The 19412-nt window shown below is 46.4% G+C and overlaps 2 protein-coding genes, 1 non-coding gene and 1 pseudogene across 3 annotated transcripts; 2 read left to right on the top strand and 2 right to left on the bottom strand.

Annotated features, from left to right (window-relative positions):
- Positions 1-1795: 1795 nt before the first annotated feature.
- On the bottom strand, positions 1796-6120 carry Fmc1 (formation of mitochondrial complex V assembly factor 1 homolog). Its single transcript, XM_052173482.1, has 2 exons — positions 5920-6120; positions 1796-2084 (listed from the first exon to the last, which is right to left on the bottom strand). Exons 1-2 carry the CDS (start codon positions 6055-6057, stop codon positions 1881-1883), a joined length of 342 nt encoding a protein of 113 aa, XP_052029442.1. The 5' UTR covers positions 6058-6120; the 3' UTR covers positions 1796-1880.
- LOC127677197 (60S ribosomal protein L39-like) lies at positions 3791-4786 on the top strand (annotated as a pseudogene).
- Positions 6121-6666: 546 nt separating the features above from the next.
- Positions 6667-9998, top strand: LOC127678491 (40S ribosomal protein S27-like). The gene is made up of 2 exons (XM_052173483.1): positions 6667-7124; positions 9319-9998. The coding sequence occupies exon 2, from the start codon at positions 9681-9683 to the stop codon at positions 9837-9839; it is 159 nt and encodes a 52-aa protein (XP_052029443.1). The 5' UTR covers positions 6667-7124; positions 9319-9680; the 3' UTR covers positions 9840-9998.
- Trnar-ccu (transfer RNA arginine (anticodon CCU)) lies at positions 6673-6745 on the bottom strand. Its single transcript has one exon. It is a non-coding gene; the product is annotated as a tRNA-Arg (tRNA).
- Positions 9999-19412: the final 9414 nt, after the last annotated feature.

Raw genomic sequence — 19412 nt, 5'->3', positions numbered from 1 at the left:
AAACAGCTCACATTTTGCAGTCTAAAAGGAAGAGCAAGTTGACAGTTGTAAGAGGTAAATGTTAGTTCCCTCTTCCTGGACATCCTGTAGGCTGGGCTTCAACTGTGGCCATACTCCTTCAGAGTCATTGCTTATCAGGCCTCAGGAAGGAATATCTCCCACTGTTGTTAGCTTATGGTTTGGCATTGCTTTCATCCCACATCTTCATGTATCCTTTTAACTCTCCTCAACCTTATCGTTTCCTGTCAGGACCCTAACACATCATAGTTGTGTACTTTATAAAAGATAGACGCGCTGGACCGGCAAGTTGGCAAGGCACTTGGAGCATTAAGACTAAGTCCCTGGGTCCCACTGTGGAAAAAGAGAACTGCCTCCCTAAAACTGTCCTCTGACCTCTCTACTTGCACTCATACATACTATACAATAAGAAAATAAAAATTTTAGAAAGATATCCATCCATATAGTTCTGTTTGCCTAGACATAGACAATGTATTCGTAGATGCATAGTAAACTTAGTAATGCTTACCAAAGCAATGGGACTGTGAGAAGAGACAAGGGATGAATACGGGTATTATATTTATGGCATTAGAATAAGAGAATAGGCTTGCATTACTTATTTTTATAAGAGTTCAACCGGGTAGTACTTTAATTCCAATATTCTGGAGACAGAGGCAGGCAGGTCTCTGTGAGATCACAGATCTGTGAGGTATGCGTGTTCTATATAGCAAGTTCCAAGCCAGTCACAACTACACAGCGAGACCCTATCTCAAAAATCAAAACAAAACTAAAAAAGAAGCAAAACAAAACTTTATTTTTAGATTGGGGGGGGGGAGGCATGAGTGCAAGTGCCCGCACAGACCAGCGGGTCTTAGATTTCTTGTAACTAGAGTTACAAAAGGTGGTTGTTAGCTACCTGACATGGGTGCTGGGAACCAACCTCAGATCCTCTGCAAGGGCAATACACACACTCTTGACCACTAAGTCCATCTCTCCATTTAGTACCAAAAACAACAAAAGCCCTAAGTTTTAAAATTAAACCAGGCTGGGGGGTGTGGCGCACGACTTTGATCTCAGCACTTGGGAGGCAGAGGCAGGCGGATTTCTGAGTTCGAGGCCAGCCTGGTCTACAGAGTGAGTTCCAGGACAGCCAGGGCTACACAGAGAAACCCTGTCTCGAAAAAAAACAAAATCAAAAAAAAAAAAAAAAAGAATTAAACCAAATTCATCAGGGACTAGGGGCAGGCTCCTGGATAAAGTGTGCACACATGAGGGCCTGAGTGTGAGTTCCCAGTACCACATGCATAGTCATGGCAGTGTCTGTTTCTTTTTGTTTGTTTGTTTGTTTGTTTTGTTTTTGTTTTCAAGACAGGGTTTCTCTGTGTAGCCCTGGCTGTCCTGGAACTCACTCTGTAGACCAGGTTGGCCTCGAACTCAGAAATCTGCCTGCCTCTGCCTCCCAGAGTGCTGGGATTACAGGCAAGCGCCACCACCGCCCGGCTGCAGTGTCTGTTTCTAACCCCACAGCTGGGGAGCCAAGACAGATCCATCCTGGAGACTTGATAGTCAGCCGCTGAACCCAAAACAGTGAGCTTCACTCAGCACGAGACACTGTCTGAAGAGATATGGCAGAGGAGTGCTGGAGAATGGCATCCCTTCCTCAAACTCCAGTGCATGCAAGAGCAAAGAACAGCAGTGAGCCCAGTGTGAGAAGGGAGGGTCAGCAGACTCACCCAGTCTCATTTCCCTAACCACTCAGTCAGCAAACGATACAGAACAGCAAATAAAACCCAAAAACTATACTTTACAAAAGATTTAATGATAAATACATATTGGTAGAAATGGTTAAATTCTTGAATGAAGGAATAGCTGAGGACTCTGCATCATGGCTCCCAGCCTTTTCCTCCTGGCTGACGGGGCAACTGGAGGCCCACCAAACCAGCAGACTCCTCCACTGAGCGCTCACCCTTGCCATGAAATTCCTGATGAAGGGCTACATGTTGCCGGATGCTGCGCAAGAGGCAGAGATAGGTGGCAGCCTGGAAGTGAAGTTCGTGTTGGGCTCTGCACAGCTTCTCACTGGTGACCTAAAAAAAGGATTTAGCACGGTCAGTAGCCTGTTACCACCACCTACTGTATCCACAGACCCACAGAGGGAGAGTAAGCTTTCATACAGGGCAAACAGAAAACACAAACATGCACAGGTATGTATTTAAAACCCCATAGAAGCACTATAGAATTAGGAAAAGTGACCTCCAGGTCTGTTTGTCACATAAAGAATGCATGCTTTTCCTCCCTTTAAACAAATTAAGGCTGCCTCGTGTTCTATGGCTTAAACGATGCGTATATGTTTAATATATGAGGGGGGTTATATTAAAGCACTGAAATGACCACTCTGTGGAGTGGTTTTTATTGTGACTGAGAGAAAACATCCAGAGGCATCTTGGAGTCCCTAACAGAAAAAGAAATAGTAGGCTGGACATGGCCATGAGACAGCAAGAGATAGTGAATTAAAGGAGAATGAGTTCCTGGGGAGGAACTGAGTGAGCTAGAACAGGCCTGGGAGTGAGGGCGGGGAGGGTGGGAGGGCACAGGGTGCCAGCATACGGCTTTGACAGGAATAAGGAGAATGAGTAGGGACTGAGAGTCCACAGGCTAGCATGGACTGATGTGCAACCACAGATGCAGTTCTGTAGAGAGCCAAGTCCCTTCCGCCAGGAGCAGGGAAGTGGTTCCTTTATTGGGTGGGAAACCTGTTCCTGAGGAGTTCTGCCTTTCATACAGCCTCCAGGGATCTAATCAAGCCTGAGCTCATTTCTAGATATATGGACTCCCTGAGATCTAATACCTTTCACTCCAAAAATCAGAAATTTATCTAAAAAATAGTGGCTTTGTAACAAAGTGAAGATCATGTATGTATGTACATATGTATGTATTTACATATGCATATGGAATAACTTTTGATATTAAACTCATTTTTTACAATCCAATCATCAGGAAAAATCTGGGTTCTAATGACCTTAAGAGGCTATAAAGTCCATATCAATGTCCAGAGTAACTCTAGATAATGGTTGTTCTTCACGATGCTTCATTTTTAATACTCTGTCCTTAACTATTTGGGGGGGTCCAACATTGTAAGAAAGGAGTAGGAACATCAAAAATTTGAGCATAATTGGGGATGTGTGGATTAGTCCCTGGGCACCACTGCATACATAATTCCTTCTCTCAGTGTGCATATCCAAGGTTAAAATCTGAAAACTAGAACATGTAATATTTAATGTACTACAGCAGCACTCAGCTGCTCTAATGAAACGTTTTAAGACAAGGACGGACGATCATGTCATGCTGTGTAGCAAGGACTGGCCTGTGATTCAGCCTTCTCGCCTTGGTCTAGCAAATGCTGAGGTTTACAGGTGTGTGACACCACAGCCACTCCCAGGTCAGTTAGTATGTGTGGAGATGACTTGAAGAGAGTCTCACTATGTTCCCAGCCGGCCTGTAAATCACTTTGATCCTGTCTCCAAAGATCTAGCTAGATAAGTTGCTGATACAGCTCAGTGGGTAAGAACATGTGCTGCCAGCCAGCCCTGATGCCCAGAGTTCAGTCCCTGAAACCCACACAGTAGAAAAAGAAAACTGACTCTCCTATGTCTTCTGATCCCCATGTTTGGCATGCATGCCCCCCACAAAGTTATATAAATATATTAAAAGATCAGGGTAGGGGGAAAAAAGATGTTCCCAGTCGCATCTTTTCTCCCTAAGGAATGGAAAAGATGAAAGATGAGCACAGAAAATGTCTAGCCCTGAGCCAGGAGAACATGAGAAAGCACATTCGGATGTGCACTCAGTAGGGTGGGATTTCTCAGACTTACTCCCTGGTACTGGAACTAGAACCCAGGGCCTCAGGCATGCTGGACAAGTACTGTTCCACTGCCAGTCTTGTTGTTTTGAGGGGTTATTTTGTTGTTTTGGTTGGTTGGTTTTTGCTAGTTTCTTGAGGCAGGGTAGCTCCCGCCTAGGCTTCAGGGATTAATGGTGTGGGTCACCAAGCCTGGCCCCACCCTGGAATTCGGAGCATGAATTTATGGTGTTCACCTGAGGAATTTCTTTTGTTGTTACTGGCTTGTTTTTCTACATAGGATTTCACTATGGAGGTCTAGCGATCCCTGAATTCAACTCTAGCCTAGGCTGGGCTCAAAGTCTGAGATCTGACTACTGTTACCTCCCAAATGTCTTTTGTGAGGAATTTCAAAATACCCAGCTACCTCATCTCCTCCTCTTTGAAAGACTGTTGGTTTTGCCACTTAATTATCATTTAATGGTTTTTTTGTTTTGTCTTGTTTTTGGTTTCTTTTGGGGACAGGGCTTCTCTGTGTAGCCCTGCCTGTCCTGGAACGCATTCTGAGGACCAGGCTGGCCTGGCACTCAGAAATCCGCCTGCCTCTGCCTCCCAAGTGCTGGGATTAAAGGCGTGCGCCACCACTGCCCCAGCCCTAGTTCTTAATACAAAGTCTCTAACATGACTTTAAAAGCTAAGTGAATTTTAGTTCTAAGGTTTTGCATTGCTCAAATTCAGCAGTTAAGATAATCGCTCAAGACTTTTCGCCTTTCTTCCGCCATTCGGCTTCTTGCCATATCTTCTCACAAGACTTTCAGGATCAAGCGATTCCTAGCCAAGAAACAAAAGCAAAACCGTCCTATTCCTCAATAGATCCGGATGAAAATTGGTAACAAAATCAGGTATAACTCTAAGAGAAGACACTGGAGGAGCAGGAAGCTGGGTCTGTAAGGAGTCACACAATGGCAAGACTGAGTGAGCATTTATACTGAACTGTGGTCATCAATCAGTCCTACCAGATGGAGTTCAACATTTTACCTAGAGGTTTGCTTGTGTCTTAAATTAGGGTGTTTGTCCAGTAATAAAACTTAGAACCTTTCAAACTGAAATAAAAAAAAAGATAATTGCTCAAGAACATTAGTTTTCCTTCCCCTAAATTGTAGTTCTGCTTGATCCAGCAGGACTGTGCAGGGAACTGCCCCTGAGCCCTAGCTACCCCACTGGTATTTGATCTTGTCCAAAAGGCAGACAATTGAGCACTACCATCTTCCATTCCTTTCTAAGAGGAATATGATCTGTGCATTTCACAATGGTACTTCCCAAGGATAGCAATCTGTATAGTACACCAGTAAAACATGTATCCTGTTATACGCCAAGCTAAAGATGTGCAGTCTCTATAGAATACAAGATAGTGCTTTCCTCAGTGGTGAAAGGCTCTTGATGGTGATGATAGTACCACTCTTGAATATTCCCTACTAAATTGCTTTAAAAATTGCTTTTGCCTAGCCCATGCCTTTAATCCTCACTCTGGAGAAAAGGGCAATCAGATGTGAGTTCAAGGTCAATCTGGTCTAAACAGCAAATTCCAGGTCAGCCAGATTATTACTGAATTTCTGTATCTTCATTTCCCACCAACACGCAAGCAAGCAAGCAAGTGCACACACACACACACCAGTCAAATCACAAATACATTGCTTCCTATTAAAACTTTAACGTAGAAAAGAGTGAGGAGAGAGGATGCTTGTACCCTTACGCCTTTAAGTCTTAGGACCCCTAGGACCTACTTCACACAATGCCCGCCCCTTACCCCCACACCCATGTACCAGACAAACCAATGAAATCGTCAGAGACAGCTCCACCCTGGTGGGAGGCAGATACGAAGTCCCTAGGAAGGAGCACCCCACGCGGCTTCCAGGCCAGCGGGGATTTGAGGCCGCAGGTTAGCCGAGGGGTTGGGTTCTGTGCTGAGAGCCGCAGGTGGCGGGCAGGTCGGCTCAGACACGTTTGTCCTCCCGTCTCCCGGCCCAGACCGCCCCTCCTCTTCCCTTCCCGCGGCCTGGAGCCACCAAACGCGGATTCCGTACCCGATGTGCTCGGAAAGCCTTAACAAGGTACCGGTAGGCTGCTGTGTCGCGATATGGTCGCCCGGTGGCCGCGTTCAGGAAGCGCAGCTCCCGCAGGAGGCCTCGCAGAGTGCGCGCCGGGGACCCCAGGGCCGCCATTTTCCTGTCCTTGGCGAGCCGGGGCCCTAACAGCCTCGGGCGAGATGCTCCCGCCCACTCAGCCCCACAGCGCCGCCTACCGACGGTCCTCGGAGAGGAACGCAAGTGACACCTTAGGGGACCCGCAGAACAGCAAGGGAAGGCACCGATACCCTCGGCCCTTCTGACTGCGTCACTTTGGACTATAAGCTGATGGCCGCTGAGCCTCGGAGGAGAGGTGTCTGCAGCAGAGTATGTGGACTTGACGTAGGCCACGCCAAAAAGATCTTAACTATTTCTAAATGTACCGACCTCCAAACTTGATGATGCCCGCAGCCCAGGGGAAGAAAATGAACTCATATCCTGGTATGGCAAACTGCAGCCCCTCAACTAGGAAAGCCTCACATCAGTTTCTCTAGTTTTAAAACAAAATGGCCCGGCGCTGCGTCACACGCCTTTACTGCCAGCAGAAGCAGGCGGATCTCAGAGTTCACAGACCATTCTGATCAGCAGAGTTTGTTCTAAGACAGCCAAAGCTATGTAGAGAGACCTTGTCTCTAAATACATAAAATAAATAGTAGGTTTGATTTGCAATAATCATCTAATTGGAAGGTGTTAAAAGTTGGAAAACAGAACCACCCCAGATGGGACTCGAACCCACAATCCCTGGCTTAGGAGGCCAATGCCTTATCCATTAGGCCACTGGGGCTTCTTCCACCGGTGTACTCAAACACTATAATCAAGTTATTTCCTGTTTCGTACGTCATCACTTAAATTTATTGTTTTTATCCTATCGCAGAGAACCAAACTTAGTCTCAGTGTGAAACAGAGGCCTGCTGGGAAATGTAGTTTAGATACCGAGCGTCAACAGTTTCACCCTGAAAACATTGGATGCAACGAAGCAGAACGGGCTCCCGCTTTTGCTTACGTGTTTCTGTGCATAGTAGCTCTGCGCCTGCGCAAAAGTGGCCGGAGGGACGTCAGAGTCAAACGGGCTGAGAAGACCGGTTCTTCGAGACTCCCGCTGGTCCTATTTGTCAGATTTTAACAGGAAAAGCCAAGCCCCTTCCGATCGGGCTACTTTCAGGGTTTGTCTTTGCTCTTAGCCGGTCGTTAGGTGGCGTTTATGTAGTGGTCAGTTTCTGTTTCCGGTTACTGCGGTGAGGCCATTTCCGCAGCCAATGATGTATTAGAATGGTTGTGTTTTCGAATTTTTGGGAGGGGATGAGGGGGACACAAGGTTTCTCTGTGTAGTCCTGGAGGTCCAGGAACTCGCACTGTAGACCAGGCTGCCACACGAGTGCGGGGATTAGCCATCGCCGCAGTGTCACAAAACCACATTTTGAGGTGTCAGTGGTTCCTTATTTTCTGAGAAGCAGTTCAGTCCGTTTGGTTACCCTAGTAGACCCCACCTCAGTAGCTTTTATATGTTAACCTTTGTGGAGCACCAGTCGCTTCTTGCTCCCCGCTGTTCAGATTCCTCGATCCCAGCAGCCTGCATCTCGCCTTCCGATTTACTCTGAGGTTTTTGACTTGCTCGGTGTATGTTAGAAGCTGCTCTAGGCCCTTATGCTTTACATGACAAGGTTAAAGTTAGTTTTGTCATCCGTGGTGGCATCCTTAGGAGGAAGAGGGAGAAGGATCTCTGTAAATTGGAAGCAATCCTGGGCTATATATTCTAGGACAGCCTCAGTGAGACCCTGTCTTAAATTATGTTTTTTTTTGTTTTGTTTTTTGTTTTGTTTTGTTTTTAAAGTTACTCCCTTCTGTTAGAACCCATTTGGTTCTGACAGGCCAGATGCTTAGTTTGTACCCATACACAACTATGTCTCTCTTCCCCAGCAGCTGCTCCTGTGCACAGGCCCCAAGCTAACAAACAGGCTCTAAGTTCTCAGGAGCTACCAGTGACATACAGCATGAATACACACTGACTAAATGGGTTTCCTCCTCCCAACCTTTTCACATCGAGATCTCACATTACCCTCCACTCCCTCTCCCCCTCCCCATCTTCCCTCTCTCTCTCTATCTATCTATTCTCTGTCCCTCTTCCCTCCCACATGTCCCCAGCCTGCCTCCTCCTTCCTCCTCCTCTCTCTCTCCCCTCCTCCCCCTTTTCCTTTTCTCCAATAAACCTTCTTTATATTTAAAAAAAAAAATCACACACTACATCCTCGGGATGTCAGACTCTCTCCTCTCCCCTGCCATCCAGGAGTGAGAGACATCCTAGTTACAAGCATGGACCCTTGGCATGGGCCCTCACTTACCCTTCCCTCTGAACCCTCTAAGAAGAGATGCCCACCCTGACATTTGGGCCTGAACTGCCCTTGGATCCTCTGCAATGCTGCTGAATGCCTGTTGATTAGTGGCGTTAATAATTTAAATAGATTTTTTACCCAAAAGAAATTGACTTAGTGTCTTGAACAGTGTCTCACCCAAAAGACAGTGTAGCCTGTGTCTCCTTGAGTCCCAAACTGCAGTAGAGTGTTCATCTCTTTCCTGGCTCCCTCTATTTACCACATCAGTATCCTGTTGTGGTTGTCTGTTTTCTTCTTTCAACTGGGAGACTTGTCATCTCCCAAGACCCTGTACCTAAGAGAAAAAAAAAATGTTGTCAGCCTGTCATGGCAGTTTAGTTTGCGGCTCCTAAAAGTGATAGACATAGAAGGGGCTTCGGCTTGGCGCCACTGTGTGGCAACATGGTTTTCCATTTAAAGTTGTTTTATTTTTCCTAAAGATTTATTTCTTTTTATGTCTGTGAGTGTTCTATCTGCATGTACACCTGCATGCCAGAAGAGGGCATCAGTTCCCAATGTAAGTGCTTCTACATACCATGTGGTTGCTGGGAATTGAACTTAGAACCTCTGGAAGAGCAGCCAGTGCTTAACTGCTGAGCTGTCTATCTCCCCAGCCCACAACAATTCAAAGTTGTTAATCCTTAATGAAAGCCCTCCTTGTTTGTTTAACTTTTTTTTCCAGTTTTATCATGGTGAGAGCAGGAGAACCTACTGACATCTCAAAGGACTTGGTAGCATTTGGCCCCCAGTGGCATATTAGTGATACATTAATGACTCTAAGAGCCTTGATGGGGGCAGGGCAGGGGAGCTGGAGAGATGCTCCTAGCTGAGAGAATTGTGCTCTTCCAGAGCACCTGGATTCAGTTCCCACCCCACATGACAGGTCACAATTGTTCCATGCCTTCTTATGGCCACTGTGGACCAGGCACAGACAGACAGATGCAGGCAAAACACACACACACATAAATTTTATTTTTCTCTTTTAAAGAAGGCTTGATGTGTTACCGCCGGGTGCAGGAAAGCGAGCATCTGATTGCAGCAATTTGGAGTGGCCGTGCTTGAGGAACTGTCACCAAGCCTAGATCTATTACAACCTTCCTAGGAAGAGGAGAAGAAAAAACATAAGAAGAAACGGCTGGTTCAGAGCCCAAATTCTTTGTTTGTTTGTTTGTTTGTTTGTTTTGAATTTGGTTTTTTTCGAGACAGGGTTTCTCTGTATAGCCCTGGCTGTCCTGGAACTCACTCTGTAGATCAGGCTGGCCTCGAACTCAGAGATCCGCCTGCCTCTGCCTCCCAGAGTGCTGGGATTACAGGCGTGCGCCACCACCGCCCAGCCCAAATTCTTAATTCATGGATGTGAAATGCCCAGGTTGCTACAAGATTACTACAGTTTTCAGCCATGCTCATACAGTGGTTCTCTGTGTGGGTTGTTCGACTGTATTGCACCAGACCACAGGACGAAAAGCCAGGCTCACAGAAGGCTGTTCATTTAGAAGAAAGCAGCACTAATCATGTATACAAGTTCCTGAATTTGTGTTTACATAGAAAACTTTATCAACTTCAGTTACTCTACCAAGACAATGTAATTATTGTTTGATTTTATAAAGTCTACAGCTATGATCTCCTATTTTGGTGTCAGTTTTTCAATAAAGTTTTAATTATGGAAAAAAAAAAAGGCTTGATGAACCTGGTGGCCTGTGGACTGACTCTTGGTCTGCGTTGCCAGAGGCAGACCCTGTTCCCCTCTACTAATTGTTGCCTGGCAGGAAAATTAATTCATCTTTCCCAAAAGGAGGTGGAACACTGGAAATCTGTTTTTCAAAAGTCTGACTTTTTCCTTCTAAAACCTCTTAAAGTACACTGTGATGGTTAGTTTCCATTGTAAACCTGACACAGCCAGGTCTCCTAGACAGAATGGTGCAGTGGCCTGTCTAGATCACGTTGGCCTGTGGGCTTGTCATAAGGTGACTTGATTGTGTTACCTGGGTAGGAAAAGCCAGCCACCGTGGGCGGCCCTCTCCCTGGGGCGAGGCCCTGCACTGTGTGATGCAGAAAGGACCTGAGCGCCTGTCAGCACGGACACATTTATTTCTCCGTGCTCCTGACCGGGGCTGTGAGCCAGGGGCTTCAAAGTCCCGCTTTGACTTATTTAAAATGAGGGAATATAAACCTGGAATTATATGTTAAATCAACCCTGTCTTGCCTAAGTTGCTTTTTCTCAGGGTATTTTATCACAGCAACAGAAATGAAAATAAGGCACACTACAATTTACAATACAAAACCACCACAGTTCATGAGCCCCTAGTAGTGAGAAAGGGAGAGGAGAGGTGAGGTCGATACAAGGCAGTTTGGGCAGACCTCTGAGAATCTGAGCCCTTGGTAGGAGGAAGCAGGAGTTCAGGGATAGCAGGTTCTATGTACAGCCTGGTCTACATGACACTATATTTAGAAGCAGAAACAAAGCAGGGTAGGGGAACAAGAATTGGAAACCATGGGCTGGAAGGATGGCTCAGTGGTTAGAGCACCGACTGCCCTACCAGAGGTCCTGAGTTCAATTCCCAGCAACCACATGGTGACTCACAACCATCTGTAATGGGATCTGATGCCTTAGTCTGGTAGGGCTGATGAGAGACATTCTGTCATATAAATAAAGTCTTTAAAAAAAAAAAGAATTAGAAAACATGTGACATTAGAACAGAGCTAGCCAGCAAAAGTGGGGCCCTAGGGAAAGAGGAGGAATATGAGAAAAACAAAAACAAAAACAAGGAGTCGGGTGTGGTGGTGCACACCTGTAATCCCAGCACTTGGGAGGCAGAGGCAGGCGGATTTAAGGCCAGCCTGCTCTACAGTGTGAGTTCCAGGACAGCCAGGACCACACAGAAAAACCAATAATAATAATAATAATAATAATAATAATAATAATAAGTCAATTGGAAAGCCTTAAAAAAAACAATTTCATTTGTATGAAGAATGGAAAGTGAAACTCATTACAACAAAAAATTCAAAAGAAGGGCCTGGCCTGACACCTCTCAATCCTGTCATTCCAGAAGAAACAGTCACAAAACTTTGAGGCCAACAAGGCCTATCCAATGGTTTAGCAAGGACTACAGTGACATTCTAGAACAAAACTGTGTGTCTGAGGGGGTGGGGCACCGTGGATGGACAATGGGTAGTGAGTGCTTCATGGAGAAAGACGGCCATTGGTCACCCCATCCCACCTTTAGAAAAAGACGCTCAGGCTCACAAAATCTTGTCATCGTAGGTCTAGAGGATCCAGGGCCCCTTCTGGCCTCCAAATGCACTTTGGTACACAGATAAACACACCCATAGACACAAAAATAAATTCCTATTAGAAAGAGTAAGTGTAAACAAGATTATATTACAATAAACATGAACAGTTCTGCTACGAAGTCGTGATTTAACACTGTTCCGAGATTCTGTGCTGAGCTCAGCCTTGGCAGAACAGGACTGAAGAAGCGAGGCACTGAGGTGAGAGGCTGCCTTAGGGGGTCCACATGTGCCCGGAACTGGAGCCACAGGGTCCGATGCCCTCTTCTGGCCTCCGTGGGCACTTACACACATTTGTTTTGTTTGTTTGTTGTTGTTGTTGTTTGTGTTTTGTTTTAGTTAAATAGCAAAAGACTATGGAGAGGGGAATACAGTGTCAGTCTTCCCTTTTAGGGGAGTGAGGTGAACTGAAACTCCAGCCTGGTATTCGTATCTGTTGAGGCTGGCCTTGAACTCAAGACTCTCCAGCCTCCATCTCCAAGTACTGGGATGTCAACTCTGTGCCTGGTGTTGTACCTCCTAACTTTGGCTAGGTGTTTATTTTTAAAGCTAGTTTTCTTTAATGTATATTATTTTGTTATAGGGTCTCAGTATAAAGCCTAGGCTTTCCTGGAACTTGTCACATAGCCCAGGCTGTCTTTCTTTTTTTTTTGATTGTTTTTTTTTTTGTTGTTGTTGTTCTTGTTGTTGTTGTTTTGGTTTTTTGGATTTGGTTTTTTGGAGACACAGGGTTTCTCTGTGTAGCCCTGGTTGTCCTGGAACCCATTCTGTAGACCAGGCTGCCCTCGAACTCAGAAATCTGCCTGCCTCTGCCTCCCACAGTGCTGGGATTACAGGTGTGCGGTGCCGCTGCTGCCGCTGCTGCCGCCACCACCACCACCACCACCACCACCACCACCACCAGCCCAGGCTGTCTTTCAATTTCTGACTCTCTTATATCATCTACCTAAGTACTAGGATTACAGGCATACGCCATCATGCTTGGCTACTGATTTCCTTTCTGCTGTCTGTTTATAACCTACGTGACTCTACTGACGTCATTTCCCCTTACTGACTGATTCTGGGCAGCACAGCAGTCAGGCCAGCCACTGCAGCCGTCTTAGGCACTAAAGTGTTGAACACCTGAAAAACAATCTAAATGTTAAAGAAATGATAGTACATTTGAAGTCCTTCCTGATGCGCAAACCATGGCTATAACAGCACTGATTTAAGCTGAGCAGTGGTGCTGCACACCTTTAACCCCCACACTCCAGAGGCAGAGGCAGGTGGATCTCTGAGTTCCAGGACAGCCTGATCTACACAGTGAGTTCCAGGGACAGCCAGAGCTACACAGAGAAACCGTGTCTTGAGAACCCAACAAACAAAACAAAACAAAACAAACCTCCTGACTTAAAGTCCGCTAACAGGAAGGAATCAACGAAACATGGTATCCTAGATTAAGGAGACAGCTCGAAGGGTAAGGCCTTTGATATTCTAGCACGAAGACCTGAGTTTAGATCTCCAGCAGCCCCGCAGCACTGGGAAGCACTAGACTGGGACATCGCTGGGATTTGCTGGCCAGATAGTCTAGCCAAAATGACAAGCTTCAGGTTCAAGCAATCCTGTCTGAAGGGGGCTTAAAAAGAGAGAATGGGGGGTTTAGGGAGTGTGGCATGGCGGCGTGGGAAAGGGGGTGCCCAAGTGGCCCGTGCCCAGGCACCTCTTCCCCCTGAGGGACCACATGCACACAGACATGGTATAGAATAGTGTTTATTCAGGGCAGAGGATAGAAGTTAGAGAGGCAGAGAGGGGGGGGGAGAGGGAGAGAGGGGGAAAAGGGGGGGGGAGAGGGAGGGAGAGAGAGAGGGTGGCAGAGAGGGAGAGAGGGAAAGAGAGAGAGGGAGAGAGAGGGAGGGAGAGGGGAGAGAGAGAGTAGAGAACAGAGGAGTGGAGGCCAGCTATGACTACTTGGAGAGAGGCGGGAGGGGAGGAAAGCCCAAGGGGCAGAGAGGTGGGAGTGCGATGAGAGAGAGAGGAGGGGCAAGTGGCCCCTTTTGTAGTAGGCCAGGTCTATGGGGCGGGGCATACCTAGCAGTTGCCAGGTAAGTGTGTGGTGGAGCTTAGACAGAACACCAACACTGTCTCCAAAGTTAAGGTGTAGCAAAATAGAAGATAACCAAAGTCAACCTCTGACCTCCATCCATGCACACAAGCGAGCATACTGGCAGACACACACTCCTAAACACACATATCCTAAATAAAACAAACATGGAGTTAGACAGCTCAGTGGTTAAGAATTCTGGTTCTTCCAGAATCCAGATTCAGTTCCCAGCACACACATTAATTCCACATCTTTCTTCCAGTTCCAGGGCATCTGACCACCTTGGGCATCTGTATTCACATGACCATACATCTAACACACACACACACACACACATACACACACATACACAATGGTGGTGTATGATTTTAATCCCAGCACTCAGAAGGCAGAGGCAAGCAGCTCTCTGAGTTCAACCTGGCCTACAGGGTGAGTTCCAGGAAATCCAAGGCAACACAGAGAAACCCTGTCAATAAATAAACATATAAATAAATAATCTGTCTTAGGGTTACTGTTACTATGACAAAAGGACCATGACCAAAGCAACCTAGGAGGAAAGGTATACTTCTGTTTAGCAGTTCATCATCAAAGGAAGTCAGGACAGGAACCAAAACAGGGCAGGAATCTAGAGACAGAAGTTTATTCAGAGGCTGCAAAGGACAGTTGCTTACTGGATTGCTCTTCACAGCTTGCTAAAACTGCGGTTCTCTTATAGAACCAGGACCACCAGCCCAGGGATGGCACCACCCATAAGGGACTGGGCCCTCCCCACCAGTCACTAAGAAAGTCCTACAGACTTGCCCACAGCTGGATCCCACGGAAACATTGTTTTATCAATTGAGGCTCCTTCCTGCTGACTCTGGTTTGTGTCAAGTAGACATAAAATTAACCTGAAGAAAATACTTTTTAAAATATACACATAAAACAATAAGATGTGGTATATTCAGATGGTGGAATATTGCTTAGAAATAAAAGGGACAAATAAGTGACTCTTGCAGTAGCAGAAATAGATCTCAAAATCATCCCCCAGAGAAGAGTGACTCACAAAACCCTTATACATTTGTGTAAAACGTAAATCTCTGGTGACAGGAGCCCAGTGGCGGGCTGACTCAGCAGGTAAGGGCACCTGCTGCCAAGCTTCACAGCCCGAGTCTGACGCCCAAGCCCCTCCTGGTGGAAGGATGAACTCCCACAAGTTGTCCCCTGAGCTCCACACAGACACTGTGGCACACACATGCCTTCTGTTATAGCTAGTGTTCTATGGCTGTGAGGAGACACCACGTCCAAGGCAACTCCTGTGATACAAACCAGTTAACTGGGACTGGCTTGCTGTCCATCATGGTGAGGAGCAGGAGCTGAGAGCTACACCCTGATACAAAAGCATAGAGAGTTGGACCTGGCATGGGCTTCTGTAACCTCAAAACCAGCCCCCCTCCCCCAGTGACTCACTCCTACAACAAGGTTGCAAGTTCTAATCCTTCTAATCCTTTCAAAGAGTTCCACTTCCTGTGGACTAAGCATTCAAACCTATACAGATCATTCTTATGCAAACCACAAAACCTACACACCACAAAAAACAAATAAGTAAATAAATAAATGTAATAATCTGTGGTGACAACTCTTGACTTTTGGGGACAATTTCATGATTATACAATTATCAGAAACAAACAACATGTACATTCAAATAGAGGACAGTAAATCTTTATAATTTTTGTTTGCTTTCTTTTTTTTTTTAAGACAGGGTTTCTCTGTGTATTTCTGGATGTCTTAGAACTCATTCTGTAGACTGGGCTGGCCTCAAACTCAGGGATCTGCCTGCCTCTTCTTCCCAATGCTGGGATTAAAGGCATGCACCACCACCTGGCTGGTTTCTCCTTTTTAAAAAAAGAAAAAAAAAAAAGATTTATTTATTTAATGTATATATGCTATTGCTCCCTTCAGACCTACCAGAAGAGGGCATTGCAACCCACTACAGATGGTTGTGAGCCACCATATGGTTGCTGGAAATTGAACTCAGGACCTCTGGAAGAGCAAGTTGTGCTCTTAACCACTCAGTCATCTTTCCAGCCCCGTATAGTGAATTTTTAAAAATATCAGCCGGGCGGTGGTGGCGCACACCTGTAATCCCAGCACTCTGGGAGGCAGAGGCAGGTAGATTTCTGAGTTCGAGGCCAGCCTGGTCTACAGAGTGAGTTCCAGGACAGCCAGGGCTATACAGAGAAAACCTGTCTTGAAAAAACCAAAAAAAAAAAAAAATAATAATAATACTTGTTAAAAATATCTTATCCTTTGACAATTTCACACATGAAAGCAATGCATTTTGAACATATGCACCCCAACTCCTCCCTCTCCCTCCGCATCCTCAGAAGTCCCCAGGTCATCCTTCCCACTTGCCTCAGGAAGCACCAGTACTTCTAGCCTTTCTTGCCACTCATTATGCAGGAGTCCAGCCAGGGCTGCCCAGCGGAATGCTCACAAGTTCTGTGAGCTTGACCTTGTGCCGGCTCATGCAGGTCTGTGGGAAGACATCCTGAGCTATTCAGATTTAATGCTTACTCAGGGCCATAAGGTGGTGGCTGCTAAAATATGAGAACAATTAACTAGAGCCTTCCCCATGAGCTGTCGGTGCAAGAAAAGAACAAATTCCTGAGTTCCTGCCCTAACCGCGGAATGTTCCTGCTGGTGTTAACTCCAGGTGTCCCCACCAGATGACCTCCTCGTGTCCTGCTTCGATCACTAGGGGTGTCTACGCCCTTCCCTCCTTTGTTCTTGTGTGAAGGTCAATTCCTTCTCTGTAAGCCTTAAAACTTGTTTACCTCCCCGACATTAAAGGAGGCCTTGACACAACCCAGACTGACTCTGACTTTCTTAGCGTGCTTGGCCCCCTTTCTCTCTTCCCCCCATTTTTGACCCTCAGGTAGTGCCTCTTCGAGACCCTGGAATAACTGAACCTGCTGGACGGGTCACAGGTCGAGTTCATGAGTGCATTGGCCGTGTCTTATTCACAAGACAGCATAGTGCAGTACATCTTCTGGACCTTACATTCTTCCTATCCCTCTTCTGAGATGTTCCCTGAGCCTTGGGTAATATATGTGGGGTCTCTGCCACCTTCATAGCCAGCAGAGTGACATCAGCAGATGGCCCAGAGACAGCTCAGTTCAATGTGACCCAAGCCAGTGAAGGCTCAAACCTCTGGGGTCTGACCCCTGGTCGTTTATCTGAGGTGTACTTAAACAAAGCACAGTTTGGTGAAAATCATGTTGCTGATGTGTCACTCAGCCGCATGTACAGAGCAAATCGTGCATAAATCTTCCTGAGGAGCAAATAAGCTAACTACAGGTTGGACGTGACTATATCGGAACTCTTTGTAAAGTCCATAAAGATAGCTTCTATAGGGTTACTGAGTGAAAAAGTACAGTGAGGGCGTTGGGGTAGATTTGCTGCCAGGAAAGTCTCCACCACGCACCAGTACAACGTCGACAGACCACTAAACACATCTGCTCCCAGGCTTCTGGGCAGGTAACAGGAATTGCATTCCTTCCCTAGAAGGAAACCTAGTGTGTTTAACATTCCAGGCTCCCTACTGCCTATCTATGCGCACAAAGAGCTCCCAGGCGCCTATGGAAATAAATACCCCACATAGTGTTGTGCATTCAATAGACATGCATCCTCATCACTCCTGCCAGTTATAAGTCTCTGCGCTAACTGGTGACTGCTGCAGAGAGAAGCTTTCCTTCCCTGGGTTGAGGGCAGTATAAATCTATAGAGGTAAGCAGAAGAACTTAGGAAGCAGTTTGAAAAGTTGTCATTTAGCAAAACAACAGTAGTACAGGCGGGGGCTGGGGATTGCTGCACACACCACGTCAACACCAACACAACTGACTTTTTTTTTTTTTTGGATTTTGGTTGTTTTTCGAGACAGGGTTTCTCTGTGTAGCCCTGGCTGTCCTGGAACTCACTCTGTAGACCAGGCTGGCCTCGAACTCAGAAATCCGCCTGCCTCTGCCTCCCAGAGTGCTGGGATTACAGGCGTGCGCCACCACTGCCCGGCCCACAACTGACTTCTTGTCAACTTGACACACAAACACATCACTATTAAGGCATAACCTTTCCTTTCTTAGTCATTCCCAAGAGCTCATTAGAAATACAAACAACTTTAAAAGTCCCATAGTCTTTACAGATTCAAATCAAGCACATTAAATTTTCAGTCTCTTTAAAATATCCAGTCTCTCTAAAGATCCAAAATCTCTCTTAAAAGTTTGAAGTCTTTCATCTGTGGGATCCTATAAAAAATCAAAATTAAATAACTATCTTCCAGTGGGAAGAACCAGTCACGATCTGAACCAAGCAAAACCAAACTCTGACAGTATAAATAACTCAAGGTTCAGCTATCTCGGATTCACTCAGGAACTTTTCTGGGTGTTGGTATTCTGTCTAAGCTCCACCCAACACCTACCTGGCAATAGCCAGGTATGCCTCGCCCCATAGATCTGGCCCACTATAAAAGGAGCTACCTGCTGCTCTCCTCTCTCTCTCTCTCTTCACTCTCTTCCATCCCATCCCATTCTCACCTCTCTGCCCCTTAGGCTCTCCTCCCCTCCCCCCACTCTCCACGTGGTCACTGCCGGCCTCCACTATTCTCTCTCTCTCTCTCTCTCTCTCTCTCTCTTTTTCTCTCTCTCTCTGCCTCTGTAACTCCTATCCTCTACCCTGAATAAACTCTATTTTATACCATGCCTGTGTGCATGTGGTCCCTCAGGGGAAAGAGGTGCTGGGACAAGGGCCCGCTGGGCACCCCGTTCCCCGATACTGCCGTGCCACACTCCCTTAACCCCCAATCCCCTCTTTTTAAGCCGCTTCCCTGGGCTCCTCCAAGGAGCCGAATCACCTCTCCAGCTCCGCCTCTGCAGCACTCATCATAGCTTGTCTTCACGCTCTCCTTCCCTGCTGTTCTTCATGGACATCCCCACAGTGCTGGCATTTTCAAATATCTGGGGTCTTTTGCTGCAACTGGGCTATGCTTTCGCCAGTAGCCTCTCACAGGCTCTCACAGTGCCAAGCCCCTGCTGCTCTCCATGTCTCCTTCATGCCTCAAAACAGTACCACCTGAGTGACTTGAGTCAGGTTTTCTTACTGTAGGCCTTGGAACTCTTTCTGTAGACCAGGCTGGCCTCTAACTCAGAGATCCACCTGCCTCTGTCTCCTGAGTGCAGGGATTGAAGGTGTGCACCACCACCTCCTGCTAGTTTTTGTTTTTGTTTTTTTATTTTCTTTGTGCATTGGTGCCTGCATGTATGTCTGTGTGAGGATGTCACATCCTGGAACTGGTGTTACAGACAGTTGTGAGCTGCCATGTGCGTGCTGGGAATTGAATCTGGGTCCTTTGAAAGTTAGTGTCTGAAGACAGCTACAGTGTACTTATATATAATAAATAAAACAATCTTTAAAAAAAAAACCCAAAGGTTTCACTTTAATAGTTCTGGTATCTTGGTAAGCCCCAACTAACCAAAATGACAGCATCTTACATCAAAATAATAAAGGGCCCTGATAAGAGTCATTGAACTTCCCCCTGAAACTTCACAAGGCAGTCAGTCCTCCACCCTCCACTGGGCTCTCCGCAGTCTCATCTTCCAGGGACCCACAGGACATCCCACAGAGCTCCCAACACCCAATGACCTTTCTAGTCCCATGTTTGAAAGTCCTTCCATAATCCT

Source organism: Apodemus sylvaticus, chromosome 2 (assembly GCF_947179515.1).
Source record: "Apodemus sylvaticus chromosome 2, mApoSyl1.1, whole genome shotgun sequence".
Classification (NCBI taxonomy): domain Eukaryota; kingdom Metazoa; phylum Chordata; class Mammalia; order Rodentia; family Muridae; genus Apodemus; species Apodemus sylvaticus.
The sequence above is the reverse complement of the archived record's forward strand: the minus strand, read 5'-3'. Positions and strand labels throughout refer to the sequence as shown.